The 22,726-nt window shown below is 38.8% G+C and overlaps 2 protein-coding genes and 2 long non-coding RNA genes across 10 annotated transcripts; 2 read left to right on the top strand and 2 right to left on the bottom strand.

Moving 5' to 3' along the window:
- The first annotated feature begins 537 nt into the window (after window positions 1-537).
- LOC139192886 (uncharacterized) lies at window positions 538-3,014 on the top strand. Its single transcript, XR_011577412.1, has 5 exons — window positions 538-848; window positions 1,033-1,176; window positions 1,260-1,381; window positions 1,922-1,988; window positions 2,808-3,014. It is a non-coding gene; the product is annotated as an uncharacterized lncRNA (long non-coding RNA).
- A 4,288-nt stretch (window positions 3,015-7,302) lies between these two features.
- LOC103402964 (paired amphipathic helix protein Sin3-like 4) lies at window positions 7,303-16,444 on the top strand. Of its 7 annotated transcripts, none has more exons than XM_008341752.4 (25): window positions 7,303-7,589; window positions 7,698-7,758; window positions 7,864-7,996; window positions 8,497-8,661; window positions 8,776-8,965; window positions 9,047-9,145; window positions 9,238-9,399; window positions 9,511-9,775; window positions 10,109-10,245; window positions 10,354-10,429; window positions 10,506-10,535; window positions 10,763-11,040; window positions 11,138-11,292; window positions 11,632-11,759; window positions 11,883-12,137; window positions 12,483-13,178; window positions 13,331-13,401; window positions 13,663-14,313; window positions 14,564-14,667; window positions 14,745-14,883; window positions 14,980-15,132; window positions 15,226-15,389; window positions 15,470-15,578; window positions 15,745-15,928; window positions 16,030-16,444. In XM_008341752.4, the coding sequence occupies exons 3-24, from the start codon at window positions 7,923-7,925 to the stop codon at window positions 15,895-15,897; spliced, it is 4,254 nt and encodes a 1,417-aa protein (XP_008339974.3). In that variant the 5' UTR covers window positions 7,303-7,589; window positions 7,698-7,758; window positions 7,864-7,922; the 3' UTR covers window positions 15,898-15,928; window positions 16,030-16,444. The 7 variants fall into 7 exon arrangements, with proteins under 7 accessions (XP_008339974.3, XP_070671060.1, XP_017179142.3 ...); XM_017323653.3 differs by having other exon boundaries at window positions 7,316-7,589; window positions 16,033-16,444; XM_008341753.4 differs by having other exon boundaries at window positions 7,352-7,589; window positions 7,698-7,754.
- Window positions 16,171-16,526, bottom strand: LOC139192648 (uncharacterized). Its single transcript, XR_011576881.1, has 2 exons — window positions 16,402-16,526; window positions 16,171-16,361 (listed from the first exon to the last, which is right to left on the bottom strand). It is a non-coding gene; the product is annotated as an uncharacterized lncRNA (long non-coding RNA).
- Window positions 16,527-17,446: 920 nt separating this feature from the next.
- LOC103402965 (DExH-box ATP-dependent RNA helicase DExH15 chloroplastic) lies at window positions 17,447-22,310 on the bottom strand. Its single transcript, XM_008341755.4, has 8 exons — window positions 21,653-22,310; window positions 21,391-21,566; window positions 21,164-21,277; window positions 20,949-21,057; window positions 20,774-20,860; window positions 20,506-20,624; window positions 19,909-20,089; window positions 17,447-19,803 (listed from the first exon to the last, which is right to left on the bottom strand). The coding sequence occupies exons 1-8, from the start codon at window positions 22,151-22,153 to the stop codon at window positions 17,563-17,565; spliced, it is 3,528 nt and encodes a 1,175-aa protein (XP_008339977.3). The 5' UTR covers window positions 22,154-22,310; the 3' UTR covers window positions 17,447-17,562.
- Window positions 22,311-22,726: the final 416 nt, after the last annotated feature.

Raw genomic sequence — 22,726 nt, forward strand, 5'->3', positions numbered from 1 at the left:
GAGATCCTCTGTGATGCAATTTGGTGATTCTTGGCATGATCGTTTGGATTTGATGGAGTTTGCCTACAATAATAGTTTTCATTCGAGTATTGGAATGTCTCCATTTGAAGCACTTTATGGTAAAGCTTGCCGTACGCCATTATGTTGGTCAGAGGTTGGTGAAAGAATACTTGAGGGCCCAGAGATTGTGGATGAGACTACTCAGAATATTCAGGTAATTAAGTCTAACCTGAAAGTGGCCCAGGATAGACAAAAGAGCCTAGCGGATCGACATACCACGGACAGAATGTATAATGTGGGCGACTATGTTTTTCTGAAATTATCGCCTTGGAGAGGGGTGGTTCGCTTTGGAAAGAAAGGAAAGCTAAGTCCCAGGTACATTGGACCTTATGAGATCACTGAGAGGATTGGTGAAGTTGCTTACAGGTTGGAGCTACCTCCAGAGTTGTCTAAGGTACATAATGTGTTCCATGTCTCGATGCTTCGGCATTATGTGTCAGATCCTTCACATGTGATTCCTCCTCAACCATTGGAAATAAATCCGGACTTGACGTATGATGAGGAACCAGTGACTATACTGGATTGGAAAGATAAGACTTTGAGGAATAAGACCGTGAGCTTGGTAAAAGTATTGTGGAGAAACCATTCAGCTGAAGAAGCTACTTGGGAGACAGAAGATCGGATGAGAGATATGTATCCGAGGTTATTCTATGACTTTTGATGTTCTGGTTAGTGATTGGAATTTCGGGGACGAAATTCTATAAGGAGGGGAGATTGTCACAGCCCGTCCCAGAGTTACTAAATACCGAGGACGTGAAATTACTAAAACGCCCTTAAACGGGATTAAGGTGCGTAAATTTGGTATTTGTTTTACACTAAGATCCTAAACTAGGGTTAGAATTATATTAGTATGTGTTAATTTAATTTGTGTTTGGACTTAGGGTGGGGTCCTACCCCCTAAATCCCTCCCCAAAACCCGTGGGATGTCTCTCTCTCATCTCCCTTCACTCTCTCTCTCTTTCTTCATTTCAGTATCACTCTCTCTCTCTCTTACTCTCGAACTCTCTCAAGCTCTCGGACAAACACCAAGAACAATCACAATCCTACACCAACGTCCGATCTAAGATCACCACGACACTCCTTAGGACCTCACGAGCACGGGAATACCAGTTTTAGGTAAGTTCTATTTCGAGAACCCTAGTTTTAAAACACCCCGTGTAATGGCACTGTTCACGAACTTAATTTTGGTTGTGTTTTAGGTTAAACAAAGATCACCACGAGTCTTAGGAAGTTCCAAGGAGGCTCGGAGTGCCTCGTTTGAACAAAATGGACGTCGGGATCGTCGGGTTCGAGTTTGGCCGAAATTGAGGAATTTTGGAAGGTATGATCTAGTTGTTTTTAGGCCTTAAAACCCTTCCAACGTGTTAGTACATGTTAAATGCTTCATTTTGGTATAAAATTCGAAGAAATTGGTTGAAAAACGAAGGAGAATAGTGGATTTGAAATTTTTCCAGAAACCGGCGAACAGTCGCCGGCGACCGGCGACTCGCCGGAGAAGACAGGGAATCTTCCGTCAAGTTTGACGGAATATTCCGACGCCGTTAGTTAACTTTAACGGAAACCGTTAGTTTTTAACGGAATATGCTAGGATTTAACGGAATATTCTCTAACGCCGTTCACTATAGCCGTCAGTGTGCATGTCACGTGGCCGCGCGTAGGTCCGTGCCACGTCAGGCGCGTGGGGGCGCGTGAGACATCCAAAAATTATTTTAAAAATTTGGGGGTGATCCTGAGGTTGTGTAGGTCACTGTGGTATATTCATATACCCAATTTGAGCATCGTATGAAGAATTAATTACCTAGTTTGGTTTAGGTGCGTTAATTGTGCGTTAAATGATTGTTTTAAGTTATTTCACTTCTAGGTGGAACTTTTAACGAGGACGAGCACATCCAGGGGCGTCAAGGGGGTTACGACCCGGCGACATACCAGTGAGTGGGCATTTGTTTTTATATATACCTATATACTCGATTTCCCCAGAAATCAAATTTAAATGAAAAGTATATTGAAATGAAATATGATGTGATTGCCATGCATAGAATGTTATGGATATTATGAACTGTCGTATGATGCATATATGTATGATGGTGCTGTGGAAGCACAGGTAAGTATTTAATTAATATTATGATGATGATGATGATATATTGAGCTCATATCCTGCACCATGGTTTAGTGCTTATAGTATTCACCGCATCGCACGCTCGCCTTGGATCCAAGTAGATGCTGGTCGTACAGTCCACGCGGAGTGGGTACGACGGGCCAGTCGTAGAGTGTTAGTGAGATTATGACTGGTGGGTGACCTTAGGTTATTGTATACAGATGATTGATGAGAGAAGCACTAGAGCGAATATTACCATGAGTCGTTCAGACTACATTAGGTGGTTCCGACTTATGTGCAGAAGGCCGGACAGGTCACGCGGAGTGACTCCGGCAGAGAGTGAGATTGATAGATGTTGAGCTCTAGGTTCAATCGTTCAGGGCTATTAGAGGGCCTCCGATTGATTTCTATCTTTTACCTGATTATATTATGTTAATGCATTCATACTAAACTGTTGAAATTGGCATGGTACATTCTTTATTGAATCTGTTATAAGATTGATGATTGAGACAGTTGAGATATATATGCTATATACTATTTTTCTGGGAAAGTATACAGGTTTTCCAAAAAGGGGTTATAAATGTGGATTTATGAAATGATTTGGAAAAGCTTATTTTCGCCCACTCACGTTTTCTGTTTTTCGCCCCTCCAGGTTCTAGTTGATAGTTGAGGCGTTGGTGGCCTACGAGGACTGCTTCGGCGTTCTGACAGACTAAATAAATGTAGGATTCACCCGAGGGTGTTGTAAATTAGTTATGTTCCTACTTGACTGCACCTAGATGCTTATGCTCTGTTTATGTGTGTTTAGTACACTCTTATGCACATAGAATGCTAGGTTGTAAATAACTGCAATTAGTGGTTTTCGTTAACTCGTATTTATTATTAAATTGTTTCCGCTTGCGTTATGGTTACGTCACGCTCACGTGACGGCCAGCACGTCCTAGTCTTCGGGTTAGGGTGTGTCAATACTACAGTTAAATAGTAATTTTTTAATTTATAAGTAGTGTAATGTTATTCATATCATATTTTTATACCACATTTTTATACTATCTTAGGTAACATTTGATGTGGACAGCCACATTATTTGAATTAATTAGATTTTTAAATTTAGTTTATTATTTAATAAACTAATAATTAAGAAAATGAGAAATTATGTTTACGTCATTCTTTTTGCTACTTCATTGATTAAAATCCTATTCATTTTCAATTTTTGATCAAGGTCCTTGGGTATTAATAACATCATTAATTATTTGAATAATAAAATATTTTTATTTTTAAATATATTCCTTTAGTGTTACAAATGTTACAATTAGTATATTTATATTTATGGCTAAATTTTTTTATCATATATTTTTATTTTTAGTTTGTACCAATTTTTTTTTTTCATTTTTAATTTGTGTCCATATATTAGTTTCTTTTTGTGCCCATATTTTTTAAAATTTTATTTGTGTCTGTACCTATGTGTATACCGTTACGTAACGTTGTATATTTAATCAATGAAATAAAAATTACATATGGTATATTTATGTTTTATGCCTAAACTTTGTATCATATATTTATATTTTTAGTTTGTACCCACTTTTAATTTGCAACATTTTTTTTTTAAATTTGTAGTATTTTCTTTTTAGTTTTATTTTGTACCCATGTATAAATTTCTTTTAGTGCCTATATTTTTAAAAAATTCATTTGTACGCATAATTTTTTAATCTTTTATATGTACCCTAATTTATTTACGATGTACCCATTCTTCTTTATTAATGTACCACTTTGTTATATGTGAAATGTACCAATTTTTTAAACACTATGGATACATTATTTTGCCATTTATTATTTCTTATTTTTACATAATTTTTATTCATTTATTCAATCAAAATGTTTGAATTTTTTTTATTGTAACCGTTTCTAATAGTATTATAATGAAAGATTTTAAATTTATAGGATTATAAATGCCACATCCCGGCCAGGGGCGGATCACTTCCCCGGCCCGCTCCACCACCGTAGCACGATATTATCCGCTTTGGGCCTCAACCACGCCCTCACGATTTTGTTTCTGGGAACTCACGAGCAATTTCCCAGTAGGTCACCCATCCTGGGAATTCTCTGCTTCCTTCTCGCTTAATTTCGGAGTTCCTACGGAACCCGAAGTCAGTGAGCTCCCAAAAGACCTCGTGCTAAGTAGGGATGAGAATATACATTTAAGGATCACTCCCCTGGGCAATGTGGGATGTCACAATCCACCCCCTTTAGGGGACCGACGTCATCGTCGGCACACACGGGCCATGGGTAGGCTCTGATACCAAATTGCCACATCCCGGCCCGGGGCAGATCACTTCCCGGGCCCGCTCCACCACCATAGCACGATATTGTCCTCTTTGGGCCTCAACCACACCATCACAGTTTTGTTTTTGGGAACTCATGAGCAACTTCCCAGTGGGTCACCCATCCTGAGAATGCTCTGACCTCATTCTCGCTTAACTTCGGAGTTCATACGGAACCCGAAGCCAGTGAGCTCCCAAAAAACCTCGTGCTAGGTAGGGATGTGAATATACATTTAAGGATCACTCCCCTGGACGATGTGGGATGTCACAATAAATCTCATAAAATATCAAACAATTAATGTCAAAATTATAAAAATATAAATATTAATTGTAATACAATGATGTGTACAAAGTCAAGGGACTTTGAATACCATTAAGGTTTTAGTAAAAGAATATTAAGGATTAGGGACAACATCCAAATTATCCCTTAAGAAAAACTAGTTAATTAAATGATGATTGTGGTATACAAGGAGTCTTTCTCCTTCCTTTCCTTGGGTTTTGCAAATTTTTCAAATGATGTAGCTGACCACATCATATGTCACCTAAGATGATATAGAAATGTGATATAAAAACATGATATGAATAACATTACTTTTATAAATGAGAGATTTTTAATTCAATTCTCGTTAAATGCGAATTTGATGTCCATGTATACTTGTTGGACTTGTTCCTTATGCCATAAAGCTGCAAAGATGGGCTAGGCTTATGTACTATCTTAATGTTCATGCAGCCGTATAGCTCAAATACTACTGGACTCGGACAGACAAAATGTGAATTCGTATCCGGATTCGGTATTCAAAACAACAATTTTTGGGAAAATCGAAAATCAAACCGAATTGATTTGGTTTATTTCAGTTCGGACTGGTTTGATTTCAGTTAAATAAACAAAAAATCAAACCGAACTTAATTAATTTATACTCATTCAGTTCGGTTTGGTTTAGTTTCTAGAATCTGAAAGCGAAATTGTACCAATATTTTCATTCCGGTTCGATTTCTTCAACCGAAATTGTATCCAAATACCCATTTTTATCTTTTATACACCTCTTTTAATTTTCAATCGTCGGATCAAATGAATTGAAGAAGATTATTAGACAAAATTTAACAAAGTGTGTAAAATGTATAGCACTACCCGCTTTATAAAGGAAGGGCTCACGCATTTCCTTATCACGCAAGATCCAAAAGCTGGTGAGAGTCTTGCGGAGGAATCAGAGTCCATTGGGCTTCTTGGTCAATCCATGACTTTCTTGTTGGGCTTTATCCAATTGCCCACTTGATGGTGAGAGTCTTGCAGAGGAATCAGTCCATTGGGCTTCTTGGTCAAAACAACAATTTTTGCCAAAACCGCAAACCGAAAACCGAAAATCAAACCGAATTGATTTGGTTTATTTCAGTTCGGACTGGTTTGATTTCAGTTAAATAAACAAAAAATCAAACCGAACTTAATTAATTTATACTCATTCAGTTCGGTTTGGTTTAGTTTCTGGAATCTGAAAGCAAAATTGTACCAATATTTTCGTTCCGGTTCGATTTCTTCAACCGAAATTGTATCCAAATACCCATTTTTATCTTTTATACACCTCTCTTAATTTTCAATTGTCGGCTTGAATGAATTGAAGAAGATTACTAGACGAAATTTAACAAAGTGTGTAAAATGTATAGCACTACCCGCGTTATAAAGGAAGGGCTCACGCATTGCCTTCACGCAAGATCCAAAAGCTGGTGAGTCTTGCAGAGGAATCAGAGTCCATTGGGCTTCTTGGTCAATCCATGACTTTCTTGTTGGGCTTTATCCAATTGCCCACTTGAGGCCTTCTTTTAAATGTCAGATTTTTTGTTTCACACTAAAAAATTGGATCAAGACAGCAAATCTTACTTCACATGCCAACGGTCAACTACATAGTTGAGTTCAGCTTGGATCCTAGGACCGTGTTTGGATGCCATACTTTCTGCTTAAAACCAAAGCACTCTAATAGCTCAGCCCAGCCCATCTCGGCCATATATCTTAACACCAACGATAATTTACTTTAAACCAATTTATACTGCGGAAGATTAGTAGGGAGAAATACATTTACTCTAACGAATATATATGGTAAAAAACCCTAATGGTAATGTCCTCACTTAGCTAAAATACTATGAGAAGGAGAATCCATTAGATTTAAAGATGGTGAAATGGCAAAAACAAGTTCACATTTCTTTTACACCAGAATTCTAATCGATTGCCACTCTTAAAACGCAAACAAATTAATAAAAACAACAACAAAAGACGATAAGCCAATTGGTACCGCGCGTAAGCGCGCTAAGAAATTAGTCATTGTGACAATAAAAACTGACAATTTCAAAGCTAAGCAAAAATAAATAAAACCTAAATCCGAAAAATTAATTCCAAAGCTATATTACATTATTAATTTGTTGGACGCAATTTCATCATAAAAAATCATGATCTAGTTAAAACCCCACTTCCATTTGCAACAACCACTCCCAGAGTCTTACCAAACCGGCAGCACCCATAAATCAAAACTGAAAAAAAAGAAAAAAAAAAAGAGAGAGATCAAAATCTACGTCCTTAGCCCTAACCCTAAATTGCAAAAAAGCAAAATTCAAAATTCCTTGGACACATTTACCCCCAACACCTCCACATAATCACCCAAATTGCCACCACTCTTTTGTGATTAATCCATGCTTTTGAGTAGTTAATCACCTCCTAATCGAGACAAAATCCCTAATATTTCATTACGAGGGAGAGAGTTAACCGGCTACAGCCGGTAAACCATCCCTAACGTGACCGGAAAAGTAACCCCAATTCTTTCATTGTCTCTGTAGGAAGAGAGTGGCGTTTATATCCCTATATTATATAAACCACATTTTCTTAAACTCGTCTTCTCTCCCTCTCTCTTTTTTCTCTGTGTTTTGCTGTTTGTTTCTGGAGAAAGAAAAAAATAAATAAAAACGTAAGGTGAAAAGTTTTATAATCTGGCTTCGTCTTCCCTCGCTGCGGCTTCAGAGAATCACAACAATCTCCGCAGCGAAACGTTTCCTCTGCGTTTTTTGTTCGGAGTTGGAAGAAAAGCTTGTTTTGGAAGAAGACTTCGGCTGTTCGACGACTCGACGATCTCTTCGTAATCTTCGTTTCCTGATTTTCTCGGGAAAATTTGAGATATTTGGTCTGAGCATTGCTTTGCCTTCAAGTAAATGTTAATAACTGTGTGGTTTTGTTTTGTGGTTAGGATTTTGGCGTCGGAGAGGTGATCTGCTCGGAGCTTCGGGATTGGAATTCTGGTTGTGTAGGTAGCTTTTCGTCGAGTTTTGCTTTGGAGTTTTTGGTTTTTGGTTTTAGATCTGCTTTGTGCTTGTTGCTTGTGTTTGAATGAGGGAGTTGGTGTTGAATCGCAGTTTGAAGCATGATTTGTGGCTGAGGAGGGGAAGAGTTGGCGGCGGCGGCGACGACGGAGATGAAGAGGTCCAGGGACGAAGTTTTTATGAGCTCGCAACTCAAGCGGCCCGTGGTTTCCGCTCGAGGAGAGCCGTACGTTCTTCATCTCTTGTATTCTCTTCTCATTATTTGTTTTAATTTTGTTTTTGTATTAATTTTTAATTTTTATTTTAATTTTCGTGTTTGATTATCCTAGTACATGCTTGTTAATTATGAGATTAAGTTGATTATTGGTCGAATTTTGTGAGTCGGTGCTTGTTGATTTACTGCGTTAATTTTAAAATTAAACGTTTATTTATCAGTTAGAGGCTACGAAATTAACCGGTTTGGCTTGACTTACCGTGGAAAGATCAGTTTTTTGTTGGATTTTCAGACCAATTATCTCTGAAAGTTTCAATCTTACTCAGGTGTGGACTCGGGAGAAACTTAAATTTGAAATACGGATTTTCTTATCTTTCCTTTAACAAAAAAAAAAAATTTAGGATGCTGTTTAATTTTACTTGAAAAATTTGTTTTCTGGCGATTGATCTACTGGAAGAGTTCGGGAATTTTGTACGTTAACTAATTTGTAAGTTTCTTTTTCTGCAATGAAGTTCTGGGCAACCCCAGATGATGGCAGCAGCAGCAGCAGCTTCCCAAAAGCTAACAACAAATGATGCCTTAGCTTATCTAAAAGCGGTGAAGGATATATTTCAAGACAAAAACAGGGGAAAATACGAAGAATTTCTTGAAGTCATGAAAGACTTCAAGGCCACAAGGTTCGATCATGTTATATGCTATACTGAAATACTTTACTTGCTGGATGATGGCTTGGTAATTTGCTTATGCGAGCTTGTGTTTACTTGAGTTTTTGTGTGTTGTGTTGATTGTAGAATTGACACTGCGGGTGTGATAGAGAGGGTGAAAGATTTATTTAAAGGGCATCGAGAGCTAATATTAGGTTTCAATACCTTCTTGCCAAAGGGATATGAAATAACCCTCCCACTTGATGATGACCAACAACCTCCTCAAAAGAAGCCTGTTGAATTTGAGGAAGCCATCAATTTTGTGAACAAGATTAAGGTCGGAACATTACTTTGTATCTTAATCTGGCGTTATTGGTTGCTTTAAAGTTTAGTAACCTAATGAATTCTCTACCTGCAGACACGATTTCAAGGCGACGACCATGTTTATAAATCTTTTTTAGACATTCTGAATATGTACAGAAAGGAAAACAAGTCCATCCAAGAGGTTTACCAGGAGGTGTGTTGATACATCTTTTTCGTACCTTATTGCTTAATTTGATGTTGTTCATTTAGTTCGTGTTCTAAAGAATTCACTTTGAACTTCTGCAGGTTGCTGCACTTTTCCAAGACCACCCAGATTTGCTTGTGGAGTTTACCCACTTTTTACCTGATACTACAGGAACGGCTTCCATTCATCCACCTCACAGAAACTCAATGCTTCGGGATAGGAGCTCTGCAATGCCTACTATGCGGCAGATGCATGCAGACAAGGTTTTGTTTTTCCATTCTCACTCTCTCACACCTTTGTATTACTTATTTTTTTTCATATTGATATCTCATTGTTGTTAATGCTAACATCTGGTACACGTGCATTGTTGCCAGAAGGAAAGGACCGTGGGTTCTTATGCTGACCATGATCTCAGTGTTGACCGTCCTGATCCTGACCATGATAAAGCTCTGATGAAAGCAGACAAAGAGCAAAGGAGGCGTGGCGAGAAGGAGAAGGAGAGGAGAGAAGACAGAGAAAGAAGAGAACGGGATGATAGGGATTTTGACCATGATGGCAGTAGAGACCTCAATATGCAGCGTTTTCCCCACAAACAGAAATCTGCTCGTAGGACTGAAGACACTGAACAATTGCAGCCAGGTGGGGAAGGCCATGAAAACTTTGCTGCAAATCTCATTTCATTCTCTTATGATGATAAAAATTATGCAAAAAGTGAGAATTATATGATATTTTTGAACTGATTTACATAATCATTAATGAAAGTTGGTTTTCATCTGGTAATTAATAACTTAATACGTTATAGCAATCTATCTATCAACAAAATTTGATATGTTCGGTTGTTCCTATGTGCGTTTGTGTGTGCATGATAAGGGTCAGTTGTTTCTGCACTTTTTATTTTTAGATGAGCACTTTATTTGCCTGTTTGGTCTACTTCCTCCGGTAGCTTCTTTTACTTATTTTATATCATCGCAGGTATGTACGGCCAGGAGTTTGCTTTCTGCGAGAAGGTGAAGGAGAAGTTACGAAATCCTGAAGATTACCAGGAATTTTTGAAGTGCCTTCATATTTATAGCAAGGAAATTATTACACGCTCTGAATTGCAGTCTTTGGTAAGTTGTATACATGTAAAACTGTATAAACTGTTTTAATTTATTTACCTGTCAAAAGGAAATTTACAGAACACAATCTCTAATATGTATAGATTTTTGCTTGTGTAGGTGGCTGATTTAATTGGAAGATATCCTGAACTTATGGATGGGTTCGATGATTTTTTGGCATGTTGTGAGAAGAAAGGTATTGATCTAATCTATTCTTTTACCTACACTATATATGTGTGATTAACATTATCTAATTGAGTCCTGTCCTGCAGATGGGTTCCTTGCTGGTGTCATGAGTAAAAGTACGTAACATGATTTGTTCCCTTTTTTTGTTCCATATAAGCTAGTTCCTCCTCTTAGTTTATTATAAGAGTTTGGGCACTGGCACAGGCTTCAACAAACCATTTTTTTCTTCTATTTTTTAATTTGATCTGAGGGTTAATTTGTAGGGTTTTTTTTTTTTTTTTTTTATATTTTGTCCCTTGTCAATAGACTTGCAAACCAACTATTAATTCTTAATTCATCACAGAATCCTTGTGGAATGAAGGACATTTACCCAGATCAGTGAAGGTAGAAGATAGGGATAGGGATAGAGATCGTGAAAGGGATGATGGGGTTAAAGATAGAGAGCATGAAACTCGAGAAAGAGATAGACTTGATAAAAATGGTGCCTTTGGAATCAAAGAAGTTGGAGGCCAGAAGAGTTTATATAGCAGCAAGGATAAATATTTGGCAAAACCCATTAATGAGCTTGACCTCTCCAATTGTGAGCGCTGCACTCCGAGCTATCGTCTCCTGCCAAAGAACGTATGTGGTGCTTTCTTAGACAATTATCTATTTTTCCCTTTTAAGGAGGTATTGATGCTTTTACTGATATTTCTATTTTTATTTTCACGTCGTGCAGTATCCAATACCTTCTGCTAGCCAAAGAACAGAGCTTGGTTTTGAACTATTAAATGACCACTGGGTATCTGTTACTTCTGGAAGTGAGGATTACTCTTTTAAACACATGCGCAAAAACCAGTATGAAGAAAGCCTGTTTCGGTGTGAGGATGACAGGTTGGTCGAGATTTTTCAGTATCTCGTATGGTTTTCCCATTATTTATTTGTTTTATAGCAACATTAACTCAAGGTGGTTGTTCCCTTCCCACCTCCCTCAAAATTGTATTTATTGTCATCAAGGTTCATGTTGCCATTTTGGCACTTTGGTTTGCTCATTTACTAATAAGGAAACCTCGGGGTTTTTTTGGCATCTCTGTTTTGAGAGGGAAAGATTTGTGGCGTGCTGTTTATTTCTACATTTTGCCCTTCATTACACTACTAATTGCTTGTAAATATTTCCAGCTATTGGCTTTATTGATTTTGGCACTTGGTAATTCATCTTCTTATATTTCTTAGGTTTGAACTGGATATGTTGTTGGAGTCAGTGAACGTAACAACCAAGCGCGTGGAAGATCTATTAGAAAAGATCAACAACAATACAATTAAGATGGACAGTCCAATTCGTATTGAAGATCACTTCACAGGTTATATTCTTTTAATGACTGAATTGAAGATACCTGGTTATGTGATATAAGCTCAGTTGCTGATTTTCATTTTCTTGGGGATATATTTTTGACGGGACTTTTCCCTTTTCTCTTCTTTTCTAGCTCTGAACCTAAGGTGCATTGAGCGATTATATGGTGACCATGGGCTTGATGTGATGGACGTGTTGAGGAAAAATGCTCCACTAGCTTTGCCTGTCATATTGACCCGTTTGAAGCAAAAGCAAGAAGAGTGGGCAAGGTGTCGTTCAGATTTTAATAAAGTTTGGGCTGATATATATGCCAAGAACTATCACAAGTCACTTGATCATCGTAGCTTCTACTTTAAGCAACAAGACACCAAGAGCTTAAGCACAAAAGGTAATTTAAAAATTGAAATCCCATCTTCTATTTCCTTTATTTCTTTGACCGAGAGTTTTTAGTTTTACAAAATTAATAATGGCGGTTATATAGGCCATGATAATAGTAATAACTGTGTATCTTAATTGACTGCCAAACCATCTATGAGATTGAGATCTACACTGTTAATCATTTTATTGGGCAGGTCATGCTATAAATTTACATTAAATAAAGTAGGCTTTCTCTTCCATTTTAGTTTAGAATATTGAGATTCTGTATTCTTCCATTCTTTTACAATTGCTCTTTCCACTTACGGAATTTATTGCTTTCCACTTTCCTCTCATTGATGAGAACAAACTTTTGCAGCCTTGTTGGCTGAGATTAAAGAGATTAGTGAGAAGAAGCGGAAGGAAGATGATGTTCTTCTTGCTATTGCTGCTGGAAATAGACGACCTATTATTCCGAATTTGGAATTTGAGTACCCTGACCCAGAAATCCATGAAGATCTGTATCAACTCGTCAAATATTCTTGTGGAGAAGTTTGCACAACCGAGCAATTGGATAAAGTTATGAAGATATGGACAACTTTTCTTGAACCAATACTAGGTGTTCCTACGCGGCCTCAAGGTGCAGAGGATACCGAAGATGGTGTGAAAGCAAAAAATCTTGCTGTAAAGAGTGGTTCTTTGAGTCCTGGAGAGAGTGATGGTAGTCCTGATGGTGATGCTACTCTGACGAATTCCAAACAGTTGAATTCATCAAGAAATGGAGATGAAAGCATTCAACCTGAACAATCAAGCTCTTGCAGGACTTGGACAGTAAATGGGGCTAATGGGGTCAAAGAAGAAAGTTGTCTCAACATTGATCATGCTGCATGTGAAGGGGATACATTGTACAATACCTCTCGACAAGGTAAAGTGCAGAGTAACACATCTCCAGCTGAGGAAACGTCTGGAGTTGGCAAACAAGACAATTTCAATGAACGATTAGTGAATTCTAATGTATCACTTGCCACTGGGTTGGAGCAAAGTAATGGAAGAACTAATGTAGACCACTCATCAGGTTTGTAGAATGTTATAAACTACTGAAAGTTTTTATCCGTGTTACTTGGACATATTGCTTTGTTATTTATTTATTTATTTATTTATTTCTTACTATTTCTTTCTGAAATTGCAACTAGATTTCTGAAATCCTTTTTTTTTGTTGGTTACTAGGGCATAGTTCTACTCCGTCCAGACCTGGTAATGGCACTGTTGATGTTGGGCTGGAGTTACCTTCATCAGAGGTATGGTTGACGCTATGGTAATACTTTGATGTTTTGAGAACCCTGGTTGATATGGGCATTATGGGTTGTTGGTACATATCAGCTTTTGATTAGTCAATTCCTTGGTTCTATTCACTACTCATCAAATCATGGCCCTTAGACTAGCTACACCTGACAAACTGTTTGCTAGTGGTCTTTCTGGTGGGTCCTGGATATTATCTCTAATAATATTGTCACGGTAAATGTGTGCTGAAGATAATTGTGTTCCTATTTATGTCATAGGGTGGTGATTCTACAAGACCAGGTATTTCCTTAAATGGAGCAGTAGCGGAAGGCGCCGTAGGTCTCAGATATCTTGAAGAGTCTGCTAGACACTTCAAGATTGATAGAGAAGAAGGCGAGATATCTCCAAATGGAGATTTCGAGGAGGTTAATTTTGCAAATTATAGAGAAGCTGGTTCAGAGGCTGTTCAAAAACCAAAGGATGGTACTGTCAGCAGGCAATATCAAGCCAGACATGGGGAAGAAGAAATATGCGGTGGAGAGACAGGTGGAGAAAATGAAGCTGATGCTGATGATGAAGGTGAGGAAAGTGCTCCGAGGTCATCTGAGGATAGTGAGAATGCCTCTGAGAATGGTGATGTTTCTGGAAGTGAATCTGGTGACGGAGAGGAATGTTCTCGTGAAGAGCATGAGGAAGATGGGGATAATGATGAGCACGATACTAAGGCCGAGAGTGAAGGTGAAGCTGAAGGGATGGCTGATGCCCATGATGTTGAAGGAGATGGAATATCTTTGCCTCTTTCAGAACGTTTTCTCTCGACTGTGAAGCCTCTTGCAAAGTATGTTCCTCCAGCTTTACATGACAAGGAGAAGGACTCTCGGATATTTTATGGAAATGATTCTTTCTATGTGCTATTCAGGCTTCACCAAGTAAGGTTCATTTTAAGACAAGTATACAAAAGTGTACATATGTACTGGTGAATAAGGACTCAAGTACTTGTAGTTCAGCCACTAGATCATATATGGATAATAGTGGGTTGTATGTATCTCAGCCGTCCATATCTAGTCTAATGGATTATATGCAAGTACTCTGGTCAAAATATCTATTTTGCGTCTCTGTCTCTTTGAGTTTAGTAGATGTTGATATACGTGTATCCCAACTGTTTCACTTATTTGACAGACCTTATATGAGAGAATACAATCAGCAAAGATTAACTCATCATCTGCTGAGAGGAAGTGGCGGGCTTCTTCAAATGAGACAAGCCCTACAGACTCTTATGCTAGGTAGTTTTGCTTTGGTCTCCTTGTTTGTTCACAATTAAGTGAGTATATATATCCTAACTCCATATTTTATGGTACAGATTCATGAATGCACTTTACAATTTACTTGACGGTTCTTCTGACAATACGAAATTTGAAGATGATTGTCGAGCCATCATTGGGACACAGTCATATCTTTTATTCACATTAGACAAGCTGATCTACAAACTCGTTAAGCAGGTAGATGCCCGTATACGTTATCTTCTTTCTTCAAGTTTCTTTCCCATCTTCCTTTTTTTACCCCAGAAGTTTTGCTTCATTTCCCTTTTTTTCTAGCTCCAAACAGTTGCCAGTGAAGAGATGGACAACAAACTCGTTCAGCTTTATGCATTTGAAAAATCAAGAAAACCAGGAAGATTTGTAGATGTGGTTTATCACGAAAATGCTCGCGTTCTTCTTCATGATGAGAACATTTACCGCATCGAATGTGTACGTCTTTTATGTGACATTCTAAGTTAATACTGTCTACAATTGTAGAATTTCAACTCCTTAAATTAATTATCACTACTTTCCTTGTTGCAGGCATCCTCTCCAACCCGGGTGTCTATTCAGCTAATGGATTTTGGGCATGATAAGCCTGAAATGACTGCTGTTTCTATGGACCCTAATTTTTCTGCGTATCTGCATGATGAATTCCTTTCAGTTCTTCCTGACAAAAAGGAGAAGTCCGGGATCTTCTTGATGAGGTATGTTTGCTATATTTAGGAGTACGGAGTTTTTTAAGTTGAGTTGTTGTGACTATAAATTCTTTGCTTATTTTTTGCAGGAACAAACGTAAGTATGGCAGCGATGATTTGTCTGCTATCTGTGAGGCCATGGAAGGACTAAAAGTCGCTAATGGTCTGGAGTGTAAGATCGCTTACCATTCATCCAAGGTACTTAATTCACTCCTCTGTCTATAATTAGCTAGTTACATTTTTAATACATTATGACGGTAAGTTTTGAATTAAATCGAGCCACTCTTTGAGTTTCCATTTTACGATTAGGTCTGCATTTCTGGCTGTCTGCATCTGTCAATCAATTAAAATTTTGTGTGTATAGGTCTCATACGTTTTAGATACAGAAGACTTTCTGTTTCGGACAAAGAAGAAAAGGAAAAGTTTGCACCAGAACGGTTCATGCCATAACCTGGCTAGGTCTTCTAACGGTTCTAGTAGAGTAGAGCGATTTCAGCGGTTGCTTTCTGGCTCATGATATGTCATGTTTTTACCATCAAGTAAATATGGTATGTGCTCGGTTTTTTAATTGCGATATTTGATACTTCTATCGTTTAAGGAGAGAACCCTGATTAACTATTTGTGACTCTGTTTACATTTGTTTCTCCAGTAGCATTTTGCAAGCATTACATACAGTGGCGCTGGAAACCCGAAAAACTTGAGTCGCTGTAGCGAAAAACTTTTTGTGGAATTACCTTTGTATTCTCATGGACCTGTCTCTCCAACCTAATAAGGAATTGACGAGGGGGGATGTGGATCGAAAGTTGTATACTTTTGAGTTGGCACTTCGAGCCCCGTTCGTGTAAATAGAGGTAATTTGTGTTGTAAACTTGGGATTCATTTTATTGATCAATATTTTTTGTTAAATCTTTTGTAATAGCGTATCGGAAGATCTAATTGATTTTACAGGACAGTTAGTGTGTCGCCGGTCGTTAAAATTGCCTGGCCGATTTGTCTTATTTTAGAAGGCCGGCCAACCAGCCTGCCCGATATTTACTTGCAGAAATCCAATCGTAAACTTTCCATTTTTGTGTGTTTATCCAAGCGAGGCGTTGATGAACGAACTCTTTCAATATGTTTAAAGGTTTGTTTGGGAAAGTTTGATAATCATTTCGTCTTTAGTTTAAGGTCTCTGTCGGTGTTTGATTTAAACCTCGTTGAAGGTCTTACCTTAACACTCGATCATGCGAGAGTCGATCTGTCCACCCGACTACATTCACTGGGGTGGGGCGGAGATTGTCCGGGGAAAAATGTCGACAAAATGCATTGTGAAATAGTGATCCAGGAATTTACGACTGTAGACAACCAAATGCATTGTGAAATAGTGATCCAGGAATTTGCGACTGTAGACAATCAATGGTCGTGATAGAACCGGTTATATTATTAATCCTTACGTTGTTTAAAAACATTTTGACTTCCAACTATTTAGGGTGATTCTCTAATTTGGAACTAATACAAACTCCTGAGCGGCCTTTTGCAATGAATAATTCCCTAATTTAGGGGGGATTAGAAGAGGATTTGTTTTTTAAGCAACGATATATTACACTACGAGGGAGGAGAAATAAATTGAAATGCTCAATGTGGAGAAAATTCATCCCTTCTAATAATTGAAATGGACAGGTTTTCAGTATCCATCTTTCTATCTTTTAGTCCGTCATAATTTTTTTTTCCTCACCTCAACTGCCTTGAAGAAAAGGAGTAATCCATTTCATTTAAACCTGGCATTTTGGATCCGACCCGTTAATATTAGTATTTGGATGGATGCGTAATGGGTCGGGTTGCTAACAGGTCACTTTGAGTCAACCCGTTAGACCTGTTAGCACCCGTTAGTTGAAGATGTTTTAGTAATTTTAGTAAAGTCTTAACAACAAAAAATAAACTCTGCAAAAAAAAAATTAATAATAATAATTGATAACGGATTAAACAGGTGATCCGTTAGCTTAACAGGTCGGATTGAACCCGACCTAAACCCGATAAACCCGACCCGTTTACAGGTCTAGTTTCAATCCAATGTAACGTACCAAACGAGCCCTTAATGTTTTTGTTTTGTATTTATCTTTTCAGATGAAAAAGAATGGGAAGGTCTGATACAATGTCATCAGTTGGGTTTACAAGATTCATTCTGTTATAAACATAACGTTATTCATCCAGCCAGCTCACTAATTGGAGGACGGTCCATAATATTTGACGCCGTCTTTGCATTACTCTGCAGTAGCGGATCAATATCCGGCAACTTGGGAATTTGCGCCAGCAGATCGATGGTTCGCCGTAGGAGGCGGGCTAAATCACCCTCGTCCATCGCGCAGTCCATCATGATTTCCCTCCAAGTCAACCCAGAAACCCAGGCTTCAACCATACCTGAAAACTGTGTGTCCAAATAGCAAGGTTTATTTACCCCATGTTTTTCTTGAAGCTCAAGAAAAGAGCTTCTCTGATGATCCAAGAAGCTGACCACGTCGACTACTTTACTCGAAGGTTCGAATATGTAGCTGTTGTTCTTCCAAGGACGAACTTTGATCCCTTCGGATACTAAACTTGCGCAGACGGCAGCAAGTTCTGGGGGCTTCAAACCTATTAAGATTTTGTTTCGAAGAACCATGGCAAGCCAGAGTTCGTTTTCTCCCCGAATGGCAGCTGCTGTTACACCAAGTGGAAATATGACATGGGTATTGATATCCAATGCTCGAGTCTCGTGTATGACATTGCTGATCTGCAAGAACTCCTTCCAACCGGAGGGCTCAATTTGCTCTATTCGATTAGTCAAACGCCTTGCTCTACTCTTTAATCTTTTAATCTTTTCCTCCGTAAACTTGGCCATGTCAACAATTTTCTTGTATTCTCTGAAGCCTTGCGTACGCGAGATCTTCTTCTTCAGACGTGAAACCTTGTTTCTTTGATCTTTGTAACGTTCTACTGCTTCATTGTATGCTTCTGACTTATGCAAAAGCTCGTCATGTTCAGAAAGACTATTCAAGACTGGAACATTCAAACTCCAAGACCATGTCTCAAGAGATCCTTCCATGTTCCAAAAACCGCCAAGTTCAGACTCGGCAAGCTTCTCCCACTTCAGCTCCGTCTTATCCAGAAGCGTGCTCATAATTTCCCGAGGCAAAGCATCTCCTAGCGCTAAAGCAACGTTTGGGAAACCCGTCTTATAAACTGTTTTAATCCACTTTTCTGTAAACAAATACCAGGAATTATCTGAACCAAGAGCCACGTAATATGATGGTTCGAAAACCACATTTGGTTCAAACTCACAGGCCACTGCATTTAATGCAAATGAATCATCAACAGAAACCAAGTGCTTGAGCTTTGAATTGTTGACCGTGTCAACTTTCCCCAAATAAACAGCCGGGATAGACTGTTGAACTCCTTCAGAATCCTTGTACTGCAAGCACAAAAAGGGTAATTGTCCGTTTTCAAACTCCTCTAACAACGGTCGTAGTGAAGACATTTTTTGAGATTCCATTCTTCTTCGAAGTTCGGTCCTCAGTCGTTTCTCTGCTCTTAATTCCTCTTGTAGATCTGCAATCTCCTTATATGCTGGTCCAGATAATATCTTCCTACTCCTTCTATCAATTGCTTCATCGCTAATCTCTGAAGACAGTGTCTCAATCTCTTTTTGAATTCTAGTAAGCTCCTCTTTTGCGGCAATCATAACATTGCTGCCAACATAGTTTCCGAAACTTTGCTCAACTAACTTTCTAGCTTCTTCCAAAGTTCGCCCTGATAGGGAGGCTTCAGTGTCATCTGGTTCATTTGATCTATGAGTAACTTTTGCACCAGCAAGTAGATTCAGCACCATTCCATATGAAGCTGTAAACTGCGAGACCAAAGGTTCAAGTCCAGCAAAAACAATCTTGCAACCTGCTTCAGCGCCTTCATAAGGACTTTGAACAAGCACTACATGACCCTTTTCATCAATGCCTCTACGTCCAGCACGCCCAGCCATTTGAAACAGTTCGTTTGGACTTAATTGGACACGTCCAGTGTCACCTCTTTTGCTGAGGGATGCAATAATGGCTGTCCTAGCAGGCATATTGATTCCTGCAGCAAGTGTTTCTGTTGCAAAGACGACCTTAACAAGCCCCCGCTGAAACAGCTCTTCTATGAATGATTTCCATAAAGGTAGACAGCCAGCATGATGCGCAGCAACCCCATGCAGTAAACCTTTCACAGCAGTCTCCCTGATAGCATCAGGATACTTGATGCGGAACCTCTTCAAGGCTAATTCAACCTCACTCTTCTCACAGTCATCCAAGAGCGTGATATCTTGAACATACTGAACAGCAGCATCACATCCTTTCCTACTAAAAATAAACCATATTGCTGGAAGCATATCCCGAGTCTTAAGTTGCCATAATGTATCGGTAATTTGAGGTACCTAAAAGGAAAATAGTAAATAGTGAATAGGATCAAATCACCGTGTCCCTAGGAAAAGAAAAGGAAACTTGTTCTGGGTCTCACAAGATTAATGCATGAATCATACTTGCGAACGGTGTATTAAGTTGATGTCATTCTTTGACAGTGGTCGTCTAGACATGTTACCATTACTGTCATCATAACTCATCTCATTTCCACGTCTTCTTGAGCCCCTCCTTCTAGAGCCATCGTCTTTGTAAGATTTTGTTCCTGAAGCATTGAGTTGAAGATAATCGACTGACAACCTCCTGTTTCATATAAAGAAAATGTTTATATTATTAGACGTCCATCATATGCTCAAAGGAAAGAGATGCAGGGAAGAAATTCAGAGCGAACAACACAAGAATAAGATTGAATCCAGTTATTGAGTATAAGTGATAACCAAAACATAATATTGGTATATAAGCATATTCCTAACTGGCAATGCAAGTTAAACCTTCGAAAAATTGCATCAACGGAATAACTCTAAATAGCTTAAAGAAGCGAAAGGGGATCTCATAAGAAACCCCAAGCGAAAAACAGCACCTTAAAGCAGTTAGTCCAATCTACTCATGAAAAAATAAATTAAAATGGAAAGGCATCCCTTCTCAAGCTGAACACTAATAAATAAAAAATAACGAACCTCGAATTTACATTGTAAATGAAAAGAATGTACACAAAGTACCTATTCATGTGTTTTCCCGTCTTGTCAAGAAGATGCAACAAAGAAGTCTTTGTCGAGAAATGCCAAGTCAATGGTACTGGACGCTTTGATGAAGTTACCAATTCAGTTTTACCATGAATCTACAAGAGGATGAAAGGAGTATAAAATTGAACCCCGTATATGTCTCCAAATCAAAATGTAAAAGAAATTGTAAAAACAACGTAGGGGGAAGACAATGTAAGATATTTACAGTCTATGTGAGCATCAAATCAACCAAGGACCAAAATACCTGACCAATCCAACCAGCCAATTCATCTGGGTTTGCTACTGTTGCTGACAAACATATGAGTTGAACTTTTTTCGGGCAATATATAACCTGAAATATATGATAAGATTCTATGACTAAACACTACGGTAGCATTACTGGCAGTAAAAGGAGTATCTTGACAACAAACTGCACTTACGATTTCTTCCCACACTGTACCCCGATACATGTCACTCAGATAATGAACTTCATCCAAGACAATGACATCTACGTGAAAAAGTCCGTCCCCAGAAGAAGCCATTCCCACACTGCATCAATAAGCTTAAATGAAATCTCATCCTTAATCCCAAGAATCCACTCGGAAGTTGAAATCATGAATGCGTAAAAAGGTTTTGTGCAAGATACAAAATGTACCTCTGATACAACATGTTGCGCAAGATCTCAGTGGTCATAACTAAAACCTGAGCATCTTTATTTACCGCAGAATCTCCAGTGAGAAGGCCGACATTGTCATCGCCAAAAGTCTCACTGAAATTACAAGAACGCATAAGCTAATTCGATTCAACATATCACAAGTGCATCACCTACATTGTGAAACCACAAAGTCACAAAGCAATTATATTACTCTCAATCTCTCATACCGAAATTCCCGAAACTTCTGATTGGACAAGGCCTTAAGTGGAGTCGTGTAGAACAACCTCCTCCGCCTAGCCACCGTTGCGACGGCGGCAGCTTCCGCTATCAAAGTCTTTCCACTGCTCGTCGGCGCCGATACCACCACCGACGAACCTCTCAAGAACGCTTGTATCGCTAATCTCTATCCAAAATTATTCAAAAAAATTCATTCCAAAATTCATACGAAACATGAAATCTTCAAATGTGTGATTCGAAATTGAAATTCACCTGAAACTTATCGATTCGGAAATCGTAGATAGAAGCGAGCTCGTGGTCATCTATCATTTCCTCGCCGAACACTTTGACTTCGCCGCAGAGCTTCTCCACTCTCTGCCACTTGAACTCCTCCGGCCGAGTCGACGGCTCTGCGTCAGCCACCGAACTCTCAATTTCGTCGTCGCTCTGCTCGAGTCCGTCCGACATGTCCCCAGTAACGTCGTCGTACTCATCCGCGGCAACGTCCTCGTCGTCCTCCTCCTCCTCTTCGTACTCGTCTTCCTCCTCTTCTTCATCGGCATCGTAGAGCTGAGATTTGGCGGGGAAGGCGGAGCTCGGGCGCTGGAATCTGACTCGGAATCGCGGTGAGGTCGGAGAGTGCGCGGGAGGTGGTTTGGGGGAGCAAAACCCTAGGGTTTTGGTGGGGTGGCGGGGGAGGGGATGGGAAGCGCGGCTGAGAGGAAGGAGGCGCGTGAAGATGTCGGAGGGTGTGAGGATGGAGAGAGTGTCCATGGCGGGAGAGAGATTTTTTGGCAAACCACCCTCTCAGTTGAGAGTGATTTGGCTTATCGTTTTAATTGTGGGATATTTCTCGGAGTCGGACAACCACCACACGACGTCGCTTCGGTTCCGTATGCCATTTTTTGTTTAAGTACCGTTGATTTAGACCGTCTGTTGGTTAGTGTGACCGGGAATTTCAAAGTAAGTGAAACCGTTGAGATTTCAAGATGGGCCGACGAATGTGGGCCCAAATCAACCTCCATGGGCTTTGAGATGTTTTTTTAATAAGTGCTTATTTAGAAAATACTTTTATAACTATTAACTCATAAGCTTTTTTAAAATTTTCTGTTGCACGTGATTATAAGCATATAATTTTATTTTTTTTGCCAAAATAAGTATATAATGTTTTTTTATTCCCAAAAAAGATGAATTGAATACCAAATTATTGTTAACTTATTATTTGAATTAGTTTAAAGAATATGATAAATACAATACTCATTTTAGTCTCTCATGTACTCTTGTTTAATCATGAGCGTTGTCTTTTGATTTATCAATTTGATGATCAAAAATAGAGACGTGTGATAA

The sequence above is a fragment of the Malus domestica genome, chromosome 16 (genome assembly GCF_042453785.1).
Source record: "Malus domestica chromosome 16, GDT2T_hap1".
Taxonomy (NCBI): Eukaryota; Viridiplantae; Streptophyta; class Magnoliopsida; order Rosales; family Rosaceae; genus Malus; species Malus domestica.